This window comes from Gasterosteus aculeatus, chromosome X, assembly GCF_964276395.1.
Source record: "Gasterosteus aculeatus chromosome X, fGasAcu3.hap1.1, whole genome shotgun sequence".
Taxonomy (NCBI): domain Eukaryota; kingdom Metazoa; phylum Chordata; class Actinopteri; order Perciformes; family Gasterosteidae; genus Gasterosteus; species Gasterosteus aculeatus.
Genome location: NC_135698.1, coordinates 3,469,716 through 3,485,009, shown reverse-complemented (window position 1 = coordinate 3,485,009; position 15,294 = coordinate 3,469,716). Strand labels below are relative to the sequence as shown.

The 15,294-nt window shown below is 42.1% G+C and overlaps 1 protein-coding gene and 1 non-coding gene across 2 annotated transcripts; both read left to right on the top strand.

The window, feature by feature from the left end:
* The first annotated feature begins 7,947 nt into the window (after positions 1–7,947).
* On the top strand, positions 7,948–8,019 carry trnap-agg (transfer RNA proline (anticodon AGG)). Its single transcript has one exon. It is a non-coding gene; the product is annotated as a tRNA-Pro (tRNA).
* A 1,933-nt stretch (positions 8,020–9,952) lies between these two features.
* LOC120809692 (histone H2A) lies at positions 9,953–10,594 on the top strand. Its single transcript, XM_040163692.2, has one exon. It carries the CDS (start codon positions 9,982–9,984, stop codon positions 10,363–10,365), a length of 384 nt encoding a protein of 127 aa, XP_040019626.1. The 5' UTR covers positions 9,953–9,981; the 3' UTR covers positions 10,366–10,594.
* Positions 10,595–15,294: the final 4,700 nt, after the last annotated feature.

Here is a 15,294-nt window from a genome sequence, read left to right as displayed (position 1 = left end):
GGAGGGGTGGTGAGGAAGAGATAGAGAGGGAGAGGGGAGGAGAATTAGACAGAGAGACTGACTGAGTGAGTGATTAACAGTGAGAAGAGGTCAGGGTGGAGGGGGGGCGAGTGTCTTCATCATGTTGGTCTGTTGACAGAAAGCATAGCTGCATCATGTGACTCCACTATTCAGGTAATAGGAGCAGCTGTGAGTCACAGACAGATACTGCAGCATGTGTGTGAGTATCCACGGCAACGGCGCACCTGGGTTCATTAACAAGCTGCTGAACAGGGCAGAGACAGGACAGCGAGTTACACAGAATCCACACCTCAAACAAGTGTTCACTAGCGCAAAACTATAACAGCTGTGTAAAAAATAAGACGTTTTTGCGAGACCCAAGACTCTACTGAACACATGGATGTGTTTTTTATGTCTGTCCGGTAATAAATACAGCTCCTATGGCAGTTTACAAAACGTGTACCTTCTGGATTTTTTGAGAAATATGTCGGCAGATTTGCATTGGAGCCTATGGGGCTTTTGGCAGAGGTTGTGTCACTTTTAACACTCCGTAAACCAAAACTAAAGAACTCTGGGATTCCATGAACACATTAAACCAATCAGCACAACCAAGCCATCATTAATTCAAAGAAATTAAGCATCAAAAGTGTATACTTTGGCTGGAAGGGCCGAAGTTCCATATTTTTTTAACCACATTCTGACACTGCCGCACACTCTAGCCCCTCAGCTGTCACTCTAAGAACCGCAATACACACTCATGTATATGGAATGCCGTTTTAGTCAAAATTAAATACATAAATGAATAAATACATGAAATATGCATTTGAAATACATCATGAAATAAATAAATGAGGCAATAAATATGTAAATATTAAATACATTTAATTATTTCATGGTACTCATCTCTTTTCTTGTCTTGCTGGACCTCAGTGCCACATTTGTCGATCAAGCCAGAAGAGAAGGACCAGCTAGTTAGACTTCAAGAGTGTCTTGGAGACATCAAAACTTGGATGACCGGCAACTTCCTGATGCTAAACTCAGAAAAAACGGAAGTTATCCTGTAATTTGCGATTATGGGCTATACAAAATAAAATGAATTGAATTGAATTGAATTACTCAATCCTGATCAAGAGATCGACCTATATGCACTACACAGGTGCTTCATGCCACTTATTCAGCATAATCTTCAGCTGTTCAAGGAGGCTTGGAATCATCACGGACTGAGGACTGCAAGCCACCGTTCACCTTTGCAGTTGTGGTTATTAAACCACAAAGAGGGACAAGATTTCTCACAAGTAAAACATTTTTTAGATCATGTAATGTATACCATCTTATGCCATGCCTCAATTAAAACGTTTTACCCTCAGTACAATGGCCTGAACACCTGTATTCCTTCTGTATTTCAGGTTGATGAGGATTATGGCGTCGACTGGGAAGGACCACATACTCTTTGTGCATCTTTTGTCAGTGTTCCTGAGATCCAGCTCTTGCGCCCGTTCAGTGAACATGAACTTGCAAGCCTACCAAACTGTAATGTTCCTTTCAGTGAAGCATTGTCAGTTTACATTAAAACTGTTAAGACACTCAAAGGCATGTTAAACCCAGAACCTTAGGTCAAGCACAGTTTCATCATGAAAACTTAGGCTACATCTACATTTCTATGTTTCCGTTTTTCAGGGTTTGAGTTTTGAGCCAAAAGCGATCTCGGTGCACCAAGTGTTATCTCCAGTACATTACATTCTGGTATACTGTACATAAAAAGGAGGCAATGTTCATTAACATGCTTTTATTTGTTCAAAAAAGTGAAATATCTTTGCCTGGTTCATTGCATGTCTCAGATTGTCTTCTCATTTACAGTTTGGTAAACATTTATTGTGAACCTGAGTGTGACTGAACTAGATCAAGAAATGGAACCGTAATGGTCTGTGATAAAATCTCCACCCCTCCCATGAACATGATTGAAAAAGATCTGGTTTTGTTTAAGTAACTTGTGACATTGAGTCCATCCTAAATAAGACCAAAACCTGTGTCAGTGGAGTTGATGCAGGCCTGAATGTCACTAGCAAAAGCTTCGTAGTCATTGTAGTGTGCAGGAATACGAAGTGTTTCGAAACATGTTGCAGACTTGGGAAAGTCACTGGTGACCACTTCCAGCGTTAGTTCACTGGGCAAGAGATCCCATCCTGTCCGGAATTGGAGGAGTACAGGTGTTCCCTGTATAAAATGCAGTATAATTTTTATTTTTGTAGAAGTGCTGAGCAATAACTTTATGAAAGTCACCATTGCTCAATACAAACCAAAAACATGTTTGGCCACAACATACCTAAATGTATGTGCAATCCAAACTGGAGAAGGGTCATCACTTTTGAGAGGAAGAACCTGTTGACTCCTTCTCTGACAGCTGCATCCCCTTTGGAAAGAACATACATGTTTTGAGTAAATTGTATGGAAAAATATTTTTTATATTTTCCAACATTGAAAAAGCCGTACCTTCCAATTTACAATTGAGAGGGCTAGCCCACTACAGTAAAGATACAATTATAACACAAATTGGATTAAAATGCTGAATGGCAGAGAAGGTAATAACTTTTGCATTCTCCCTAGCAGTGAATTTCCTTCACCTAAATCTAACTGCACTTTCATGGCTTCACTGAAGCTACAGGACCAGGACTGCTTCTCTGTCCTAGTTTCACTGATGCTACAAGATGGCTCATCTGTCCTAGGTTCACTGATGCTACAAGATGACTCATCTGTCCTAGGTTCACTGATGCTACAAGATGGCTCCTCTGTCCTGCTTGAAGTATTTACTGCTTGCTCACTCTGAGTGTCAACAGAAGAAGCTGCAGCAACACTGGGCAAACAGAGAAGAGTTTACAGAGATTAACACAAATAATCTTAAAGCAACATGGATGTTTGTAAGGACATTTGAATATGACTTTGGCATGAATTTAAGTCCCTATACGGCCAATAGCATCTTTTTAAAGAATAGACTGGATGTTAAACTTTTTAAATATATGTACAACAGAAGAAGGGACTAACAATTGGGACTTTTAGAAGACAAAAGTAATTTCTGTAATACTTACAGTATAAGTAATATAACTTACACGTACTTGAATATTGACACCAAAGTCATATTCAGTCAAAGGTTTCTGACAAGACTACCATGTTATACATATGTATTATGTTCCACTGAAACCTGTATGGTTTAAATGAGTAAGAAAAAATGTTTCACAACAATTATAACACATAAACAAACACACCCTGGACACGTGGCAATATGATTTCTCATTTGATTTAAAGGGAAATCCTTGTCACAGGTTAAGCATCTGGTCAGCGGCCCTTGGTGTTGCATGGATTTTGGGATCTACATAAAACAATGACATCAAAGATCATTAATCACTTAAGCGTTTTGTCCTGATGGCAGCATTTTTTTTTTTAGGTTTTGCGATGGAATAGTATTTCTGCTATGCAAAGTTTTTCTTCTGGTAGCTGACAGTTAAATGATGCTCAACCTAAAATCTCACCCTACATGCTTCAGCCCTCCCTTCATCCAGAGCAAGGGCCAGGCCAAGTACAATACCTTGTGCCTACATTGTTACCTCTGCAGGTATTCCGTATCACATCAATCAACCTAAGCTGAAATTTTTCTTTTTCAAGTTTTAGGCTGGGATGAAATTCGGAGCGGATTGAAAAACAAATCAATCAACTGACCAGAGAACATCAGCCCTAAATCTAATGACATACTTACACATTCACAAAAAATACGATTTTGCAATGGCCTGATGTAAATCATGGCCTATCCGATGCCAGTTGCAGGATTGGAGAGGTATCGGACAGTGTATCCTTCATCCAGGTTTGGCATTGGGGTTAAATCTCTGCTCCGTGTTGTCCCTGAAATCCTGAGTAGTTGAAACCCCCCCTGTTTGTAACTGTGGAAAGACTGCCTCAATTTTGTCACAGAAACTTTTATGATCTTCCTCTCTTACTACATACCACACACATAATAGAAAAGGGGGAAGAGAAGAAAATAGCTATTATTTTAACATTCATATTCATAAATTCTCAAAACAATGTTAAAGGGTACCGTTTTTTTCAACCCTATTCCCCATGTTTTGTGTCTAAGTGACTGATAGGAACAACAATCTTTGACATTGGTACAGTATTAAGCAAGATGGCTGCAGTCGGCAGCGAAGAAACAAGCTACAATGCAAGTTAATAGGACAATTGTCCACTTTGTATTTACCTTCACAAAAGTGCTTGTTTTGCCGCTGACAGACTCAGATTGATATTGTAAATGTCTGACAAAAAAGGATCCTACTCTTTAACAGAAAGGTCAACCTTCTTAAGAATCCTTTTCATGATGTTGTCAGAGACTTAGAATACTAATCTGAACATGTCAATGGGAATACAAGCACTTTTGTGAGGGTAAATACAACTGGACCAATGTCAAAGATTGTTGTTCCCATTAGACACAAACACATAGGAACATAGGGTATAGGTTGGAAAAAAATGGTAGTTACCCTTTAACTGCCTGATGAAACACAATCCGTTTCTCTCCCAGTCCAGCAGCTGTTTATTCCATTTTGGCATTTTTTGCAGGAACTTGGTCCCCCATATGGCCATTCAGGCAAAAGAAATTGTGCGTAAACGTCGTCCAACACAATCTTTTAGCTGGAGGTGCGGTTCTTGTTGTAGGTCTTGCTGGCCTAGCACTGTAGGGAGCGAAAAGTCTCGCCACTTCAGCTTAAAAATGTGAAAAAGAAAACATAGGATTAAAGAGACAGTCTGTAAATACAGTAGCATGCCATGCACACAAAGACAAAGCTTTTTCATATAATATATGCTGATCTTATAGAACATGCTGCTTTGCTGTACACAAAATTACCCAACAGTGTGTACAGAAGTTAACATAAGCACAACCTTAAACATCTTATTTTATAAATGCAAAATACACATGAATGCAGCAAAAATATTCATCCTGAAATATTAGATAGAATAAGATAACACTAACTGGGAACATTTAAATGTAAAAGCAATGCTTTTACCTGCCTATTTAACATTATCTGATGATACTTGCAAACTTTTATTCAAGTAATGCTTGAATAAATGCTTAACTTTTGTAGAATTATCACACTGTAGAATTAGCACCTTTACTTCATTAATATTGCAGGATCTGAATACTTCTTTCCCCACTGCTAGATAGTTACATTAATTTTGTGTAACGCTAACATTAGTTTATCTTTGGTTGTGAGATCAGCGTTTGCAACCCATACTGTAACAATGTTATATCAAAACCTAGACTTTCAAACATCAATATGTAATTTATTAATATGTATTTGTGTCTAAATGACATAAAACATATTTTCCTATTCTATTTTGCCTGGAAAGGCTTCCAAGGCGCTCGTGTCTCGCGTGAAAAATAGGTGTCAGATTTATTTCTAGCAAAAGTGGATCTGTACCGTTATCGGCCTGAGGGGTTCTGACCCGTTTTAAATAGTCTATAACGTCATACAGACGCATAGAAAACACACATAAAGTTACTTGATTTAAACAGGCCGAGTAACGTGGCGTTTACTATGCAGCCGCAAATGAGCTCACTGAAAGTGTCTGGGATATCATTAATATTACTGGGAAAATCCTTAGCGCAAGCTAATAGCATAACGTTATATGAAATTACTTTACTGTTTTTTCTGACAGTACCACTTTCACCTGCCGTTAAACTGTGCCGGGGAAACACAAGCAATCTCGCTGTCACTCGTGAAAATGGTGCTAGCTAGCTGGTTGAAGTAAAGTTGTTTAACGTTACCTTGGACAGGGGTTCTTGTGCTTGCGGTTCCCACTTGGGCAGCTCTAGGTGGTGTTTGGTTGTAGGTGGTGGTGGTGGTTTTCATCCCATCGAGGCGGTTGGCAGCCGCTCTAAATAAGTCTGAGATACTTTTCTCAGACATGAATGAACCAGTGCCTTATCTGCTACTTTCACAGCCCTTTCACTTCCAGCCTTTTTTTGCACACGGCTCTGTTGTCTGTTCTGAATGTTAGATGTAGCCACCCCCCCCCCTGATTTGCATATAAGAACGTGAAATGTAAAACGGCATTATGAAACAACTCTCTGGAAATGTAAAACGGCATTATGAAATAAAAGTCTCTGGAAATGTAAAACGGCATTATGAAATAAAAGACTCTGGAAATGAAAAGTAGTATTATGAAATAAAGGTACCATGAAATGAAAAGTGGCATTATGAAATAAAAGACTGTGGAAATGAAAAGTGGCATTATTAAAGAAAAGTACCATGTAATGAAAAGTGGCATTATGAAAAAAAAGTACCATACAATGAAAAGTGGCATTATGAAATAAAATCACCATGAAATGAAAAGTGGCATTATGAAATAAAAGTACCATAATATTTATGTATTTATTGCCTCAGTTATTTATTTCATGATGTATTTCAAATGCATATTTCATGTATTTATGTATTTATTCATTTATTTATGTATTTATTTAATTTTGACTAAAACGGCATTCCATAGTTTTCACACACACTCACGCCACACAACCAATTTCTCACGGCAAAATAAAAAATTCTGATTTTGGGCCGAAGCGCGTTCATTCCTTTTCAAACTCCCCGACGATAGATGGCGCTAAGGAGCGCATCTGTTAACCTCTTTACCTCAAAGAGTCCCAAAGTTAGCAACAAAAGAAGATTTTCAAACTGACACAACCGCGGGAGAAACTCAGGAGGAGCAAAGATCAAGGTATGTTAATGACATGTGGTTCAATTAAGTACTCACTCTCTTAAACTTTAAATCTTGAAAGAATTAAGGCTGTTTATTAAGGCTGCTCACTGTGAGCAGCCTTAATAAACAATGCTTAATAAAAAAATGACTAACCAGCTTCTGATCTCCTTAATACCTAATTTTATTAGGTATTCCAAAATGTAAGGAAGAGTACGAGATTCTCATGGGAGAACACAAGAACCTGCTTATTGCCCTCCACGCTGAGCAGGCCAAGACAAAGCAGCTGGAGGAAGATAAGAAGATCCTGGAGCAGAAAAATAGGGTTCTAACGGCGGAAAACGTGGTTCTTGATGAGGCAAAGATGCTCCTGGGCCAGGAAAAGAGGGTTCTGGAGGGAGAAAAAATGGTCCTGGCCCAGGAAAAATGGGCTCTGGAGGAAGAAAAGATTGTCCTAGGGCAGGAAAAATGGGTTCTGGAGGAAGAAAAGATTGTCCTGGAGCAGGAAAAGATGGTCCTGGAGGAGGATAAGAAGCTTCTGGTCGAGGATCAGAGGCTCCTGGAGGATATTTGCCTCCGAATGAAGAAAATAATCCTAGGATTCTTTGGGAGGAGGATGGAAGACAGAGCCACAGAGATGGCAAAGATGAGGAGGAAGGCTTCTGGCGGTGGATTTTTCCACAGGCCCTTCAGGAGGTAGTTTCTTTGCCTCTGTTTTTCTCCCGGTACTCGGGTTTTTAAAAAAAGATGGTGAGAGGGAGGAGGTGGTGGTAGCGGGTAGACGGAGTATCTGCCTCTATGTGTTTTTTTCTCCCGGTGCTCGGGTTTTTTTTTAAAAGTGGTGGAGGAGACAGGGAGTGGGTTTGGCGTCAGGAGGTAGAAACAGCAAGACAAATAACACAAACAGCAAGACAAATAACACAAAAACTCGGGGACAGCCAGCAGGCCTATCAAACTCCCAAATATGTGATTTTTTTGACTTGACGTGTGTTTGAGTCACACACTCACACTATGAGCTACGCATCTCATTTTATGATAATTTACAGATAATAACCTAGGATTTGAGGCACCGCTCTACACGTGAAGTGCTGATGGTTAATTAAAAATGACCAGCAGAGGGAGCTCAATGACCTGATAAGATGTGCTTCTAAAAAATGCCACATCAGCCCAGCAGAAGCTGAGTTTTTTCATCTGTATGCTAGGACTTGTTTGCATGGCTCGTTGGTCTAGGGGTATGATTCTCGCTTAGGGTGCGAGAGGTCCCGGGTTCAAATCCCGGACGAGCCCTAACTTTTTTACTCATCTTTGTTTGTGCAGCCCAAAATTGTATATTACAAATTTGTCTCAGAGGGCTTTAGAGTCTGTACACATGCAACATCCTCTGTCCAGAAACCCTCACATTGGCACACTCCCTCAAAAAATAAGAACAACACTGGTGGGGGAAAAAAGCAAAACCTCAGGGAGAACAGCAGAGGATGGGATCCCTCTCCTGGGACAGACTACAAGGGATGTCCATCCATCTTCACACCGCTTATCCTGAACACAGGGTCGCTGGGGGGGCTGGAGTCTATCGCAGCCAACTTTGGGGCGAGAGACAGGTGACACCCTGGACTGGTCGCCAGCCAATCGCAGTGCTAACACGGGGACATACAACCATCCACACTGACACAGGGAATTTAGAGCCACCAATTAACGTCATCCCATGTCTTTGGACTGTGGGAGGAAGCCAGAGTACCCGGAGAAAACCCACGCAGACACAGGGTGAACATACAGCCTCCACACAGAAAGGCCACTGGGCAAAGTCAAACCCAGGACCTTCTTTCTGCAAGGTGATAGTGCTAAGCACCACACCACCCAAATGTCATGAACAACATAAAAGATTTACAATACCTTCAATTCCTAAGAGACATAAAAAAAAACCTCCAAATAATTTCAATCACAGGTACACCGATGTGAAATGAAGGGAAGACTTAACATCCATTGAATCTTGATGATTTTTTGGCATCAGCCAGAGCCAGGATGAGAAGGTGGAGCGAAATCAATTCAGCTGTACACAGCTGGAAGAACTGCGCGTCCACGGGTTTCTTAAATAGACCACGGTATCGATCAGAGATTTACTGATGAAATGGAGAAGAGGCGCACGGCATATTTTTCACCAGCTGAACAGCAACTAATTATAAAAAATCATAGAGCTGCAAACTTTTCAAAAAAATCTTTGAGTCAGATTTTGTCGGAAGTGACAAAAATTTTGCCGCACTCGCAGACACACACATTGGTGGCTCAAAAAATCAGGGAATTGGAATTCATTTGGCGTTGTAGCCATGTTGTGCCCTGCAATCTAGTCGAATCGTTGATGAGGGCGGCCTACTGGAGATGGACAACATTGGTTACCTTCTGAGAAGCAAAGACACAGCTGAAGGTAAACCCCCAGGACATTTTGGTTTCAGTAGATGTTATTTCCTACATTCTAATCGATTGTTGGGTGGTATGCTAAAGAATTGATTCTGATTCATCTGATCATGACTTGTAGGGCCTTCTAGACTTGAGCTGAACCTTCAGAAAACTATTGTTGCGCCTTAATGACTGTCTATGTGCCACAATATGGCCTAATTATTAGACCTGTGTTTGAGATTTGACCCAGGTAAAAAAGATTCAAGTAGGAATTGGGAACTTGGGAAATGGGAAAAACCATGTGGATACTTGTGTGATGCGGAACAATTTGGTATTGGATATTTTTTTCAATTTACAAATTAGGAAATATATATTGTGAAATATGTAGAAGGCAGTGTTGAGAAAGAAGTTCTTCAGAGGTAGTGAGGTGGCTCTTAAAAGAGCCGTTGTGGGAATATCGGGCGGTTTAAGCTCGTTCCCCACCGATGCGACGGGCCAGCTGTATATCTTTGGGCATGATGGTGACCCTCTTGGCGTGACTGGCGCACAGGTTACGGGCAGCCTTGGTGGCCAGCTGCTTCCTGGGGGCGGTGATACAAGGTCAGACCTCCGGCCCCTGATTGGTGGAGGACTCCTCCTGGAGCTCAGCCGCGACTCTACAAGCGAGTCTCCGCTGCTGATTGGCGGAAAATGTTCAAAATGTCCGCTAAAAACTGTGAGCTCGCGCCCTCTGCTCTCGCGCCTGGAGCCTCATCTCTGGTTGGTGCGCGCGTCAGGAACCGTCCCGCCCGCTCCGCGGACATATAAAGGAGGGTTTGACGCGTTCACAGATACTTCCTTCCCTGAAACAGTCTGACAATGAGCGGCAGAGGCAAAACCGGCGGAAAGGCCCGAGCGAAGGCAAAGACCCGCTCCTCTCGTGCTGGACTCCAGTTCCCAGTCGGTCGCGTCCACAGGCATCTGCGCAAAGGGAACTATGCGCAGCGTGTCGGCGCAGGAGCCCCCGTCTACCTGGCGGCCGTGCTGGAGTACCTGACCGCTGAGATCCTGGAGCTGGCTGGAAACGCCGCCCGCGACAACAAGAAGACCCGCATCATCCCGCGTCACCTGCAGCTGGCTGTCCGCAACGACGAGGAGCTCAACAAGCTGCTGGGCGGAGTGACCATCGCTCAGGGCGGCGTGCTGCCCAACATCCAGGCGGTGCTGCTGCCCAAGAAGACCGAGAAGCCCGCCAAGAAGTAAAGCCGGAGACCTCCATCTACCACAAAGGCTCTTTTAAGAGCCACCCACTCACATGAAAAGAGCTGTGATCCTCATATGTTCATAGTTTTTTTTAGTCATTACCACATTAGGTCATTTGTGCCACAATAACCATCCACTAATAATTCCATCTCAAGTAAGAAATATTTTGTCTATTATGTCGTCCTCCTTCTTACGGTCATCCTAATAAAGTTGCACAACTCTCATTAAATCTCAGCCTATTAATGTATCACGTAGAAGGGACACTAATGCAGCTGAAGCATAAAACAGTTTTAAATCCGACACTTGGAGGACGTAGACGGATTCACTTTTAGAAAAAGGTAACTGGAGCACTTACAGGCAAGATTACAGATTGCAAAATAAGGATTTGACATTTTAAAGCGCCACATCTCCTTTTCAATACAAATATTAAATATATAATATTCCTTTAGATGTATTTGTATTACATGTATTTGTCTCTATTCTGAATGAAAGAAAGGTGTGTGTCACGTCCCTACACGTCAGGAATTGTGTGTGTGTATGTAATTATCAACAGGTTGCCCTGTGATTGTGAATGGTTTGATTGACGGTCATTAGATGATTTCAGTGCATGCGATGATTTATACAACATGATTCTCAACATGCAACTCTGTTGTGAAACGAAAAATATAAACAATCTTGTGTTATATCAAGAGCACTAAAGTGATTCAATCTCAACAGGGAAATCCGCATAGATGCGATGTTTGTGACGCATGCGCAGTATCACACAGAAGGCAACCAATCACGCTCGAGCAACAGCACAGTGTACTTTGCATCTAGTTCATATATGAACACCGTGCTGTCTAAATTGAGGCATTCTCAGTTTACAGAGAAGTTTCCAATCATGCCTGAGGTTGTGAAAGCGCCCAAGAAGGGCTCCAAGAAAGCCGTCTCCAAGGCCGTCAGCAAGAGCGGCAAGAAGAAGAGGAAGACCAGGAAGGAGAGCTACGCCATCTATGTGTACAAGGTGATGAAGCAGGTCCACCCCGACACCGGCATCTCCTCCAAGGCCATGGGCATCATGAACTCGTTCGTGAGCGACATCTTTGAGCGCATCGCCGGTGAGGCCTCTCGCCTGGCTCACTACAACAAGCGCTCCACCATCACCTCCAGGGAGATCCAGACCGCTGTGCGCCTGCTGCTGCCCGGCGAGCTGGCCAAGCACGCTGTGTCTGAGGGAACCAAGGCCGTGACCAAGTACACCAGCTCCAAGTGAGCCTGATGTAGACCGCCAACACAAAGGCTCTTTTAAGAGCCACCCACTTCTTCTAAAGACCATTTCCTGATGATTGTGTTTCAAAACTGTCTTATATCTCTATGTATCTTATTGATTTACATAGGAATACATGTTTTCTATGTATTTACCTTTATTCAGCGTTATGGCGTAATTCTGACTTCCACCAACATCTGCGGTTTAATTTAAACTTAACAAAAGCGGAAACATTTGGCTTTTCAGTTTGAAGCATTGCCCAGTGAGCACTGGACTTTATTTTAACGTTGAAATATGGTTAAAATAAGGTTGAAACGAGGTCTGAACGTCAAGACCTCATTTCAACAGCTTTTCAACTCTTCAATTCTCTATTGGATGAAAAATCAACTGGCCAGAAAACGTCAATTTGTTGATAAATGTGTCATGTTGTAACGTAAGGTTGAAAGAGACTACGTTAGATTTTCATTATATAATGAACTGGTCGGCGAAATTTGGTCTACACGAAGACTTGTATTTAACCTATTTAATATTTCACTTAAAACGTCATAAATATTAAACTACGGACTCAGTGTTCGACGCCTGCAGAGCTTCGACCGGGTGCAGCACGAGGCAAAGTTACGGCAGCAGAGCGACATGAACGGGCTGATAGAACCACGACTACCGGCTCCAATGCTCTAAGTACGTGAGTGTTTGAAGCACACCTGGAACTATAACCAGTTGTTTTACATGTGCTGCCCACTCGATACGGGAAAGACTGTCCTTTTTGTTAAGCTAGTTGGCGTTAGCGCAGGTAGTTTGCTAGTTAGCATGCTAGCGTGCAGCATGATGACCTGGACCAAAAGTAAACATCCCAGAATATTTTTCGTGTGTTTGGTGTTGGTAATGTGTTAGGTTGCAACTATACCTATACATTTTATTGTCTTTCCCATTTCATATTGAAAATGCGTTTTTTAAGCAATGGGGGCTAAATACAGATTGCAAGGGAGCTGAATTCAACAAGTTGTGGTCTGTAAACGAGGGCCAAAACATTGTAAGTTACTGTGTGCTTATAGCACAATACTGTGTGATATACCTGGAAATGTTACTCCAAAAATGCCATAAGTTGCAGATGAATTGTTATCTTGTTTAGAATCTAATAAGTAAACAGTCTATAAATTAGGGTTCTAACACACCTGCTGCTGCTCATAAACCCAAAAGATCAACTTTGCCCTTTCCTTGAAGTCTTTGTGCTTTGTGCTCACAGGTTTCTGTGGGTGGTGGTTGCATCTGATGGAGGTTACATCTGATGACGGTTGTGCCTGCAGTGGTCCTGCCTTACCCCTGGCTTACTACTCTCAATATTAGAATAATTTCTGTCGTAGGAATTGGATTCACTGTACATCTTTAAGTTGTTCATACTCTGCACACCTACTTTTCTGCTGTTTTCCCCTCAGGTTTCTCCCGGGTGAAGGTTTTTTACATTTTGGGGGTTTTGGGACAGGATGTTGCATGTTTACAGATTGCAAAGCTGAACAAAAATAAAATGATTTGAATTGAATAAACATGTTGACTAGAGGAATCTGAAATTGAGGGGTGTTCTGTGCATGTGAATGAGGGAGATGCAACTGATTTCAGGTATACTATCCCAAAACAAGTAACTCACAGCCAAGTCTTGTTACAGAATCTGAAAATGAAGTTCCAATGATTCAGAAAATGGGCTACAAACACTGAATTCTAAACTAACCTGTCCATGTTTTTTCTGCACTTTCAATGCCTTAGTTTATTTCCCTGAAATATATTTTATTTTTGTGTTATATTTATAATAAATACAAATTAATAAAACAATGTGTTGTCCTTGTTAAGGGCTGTTAACATGACAACTGTGACTAAGTATGTAACTTGTAAGATTCCAGCAGGCAATTTATCCGTTGAAATGACGTCTATGGCCAGACGTTGAAAAGAAGTTGCAAATTGGTACAAAAGTGAAAGTTGTTTCAACGTCTATTCATAGACTCAACACTGTCAATAAAAAACACAACAGCAAACACATGTATTAGCAAGGACTTGTTATTTTTCTATTACATGAAATAAGAGCATGAGGAACATGAGTTTGTATGGCGTACACTCTGTAGCAACAGCACAGTGGATTTTGCATCTAGTCGATATTTACATGTCACCACGGTATTTGATCAAAAATGAGTTTTAGGCATTTGGAATTAGGTGGTAATTGCTTATAAAAGCTTGTGGTTGGTTTCAGAACCACGACTAGCACTTTCAGTTCTCTTTGAGTGGCGTCTAATACGTTTTCCTTAAGTATAAATTACATAGGGGGAGTGGGTGGCTCTTAAATGAGCCTTTCCACCATTTTGGAGCTAGGAAGAGCAAGAGTGGTGATCTTGTTGAGTGTTTTGGCCTCAGTCAGCGTGGTTACATGGATTCGAATAACTGGCTTAGTCGGACTGAAATCGACTTATACCATCATGTAAAAACACTGAGTGAGGGAGGGACAAGTAGTTTGGCAGATGCAGAGCGGAGGTTGGGATGTAGGGTTTGACCATGTACTGGATGTAGACTGGAACTGATCCATTCACAGCACGGTTTTGAAGTGGATGCGGGCAGCCACCGGTAGCCAGTAAAGAGAGCGGAGAAGTGGAGTAGTGTGGTAGAATTTCGGAGGGTTAAAGACCAGTCGAGCTGCTGCATTCTGGATTCTGGAGCTGCAGAGGTTGAATGGCGGTGGCAGGGAGACCTGCCAGGAGAAGTTGCAGTAGTCCAGGCGTGAGGTGACAAGAGCCTGAATCAGTACCTGCGCTGCCTTCTGGGTGAGAAGAGGACATATTCTCCTGATGTTGATGTTGATCCTGAGTGTATCTACAGGATCGTGTTGTAATATTGGGAGTCAGAAAGAGTTGGCTGTCTGTATATAGAAACTATAATTTTACACAGCATTAAGTTACTTATATACAATATGGGACATAGAGCAGCAAGTCTTGAACCCCCAACCTTGCCGTTCGCGGCACACCCTCTACCCCTGTGCCACGTCAACCCAGTTTATGGTTGAACCATGTCTTTCTGCTATCTGCAAAGTTTTATTTTGAGAAATGAAAGGTATTAAAAATGTGACCATATCAATACATTGTTGGTCTGCGCATTATTCAAACAGAACTATGCATTGGAATCTGCATTAATATGTCCCATTTTCATCATTACAGTAATCAGCTCCTCAAAGAAAGTGCGTGGCCCTTAAAAGGACCGTTTGTGTGTTGGTAACAGAAGTCGGGGTTTATCCTCCGAAGCCGTACAGGGTGCGTCCCTGTCTCTTCAGGGCATAGACCACATCCATGGCGGTCACAGTCTTCCTCTTGGCGTGCTCGGTGTAGGTGACGGCATCGCGGATGACGTTCTCCAGGAAGACCTTCAACACACCGCGGGTCTCCTCATAGATCAGACCGGAGATGCGCTTCACTCCGCCGCGCCGAGCCAGACGGCGGATGGCGGGCTTGGTGATTCCCTGGATGTTATCACGGAGGACTTTACGGTGACGCTTGGCGCCTCCTTTGCCGAGTCCCTTTCCTCCCTTTCCTCTTCCGCTCATGTTGTCAGATAAGTTTGAAACAAGATGGGCAAGTAGGCTTAGTTCACAGATTTTTAAACCCAGTCGGAGGACGTGATAGGAGACAGAGGCGGGGCTTGATCTTATTGCC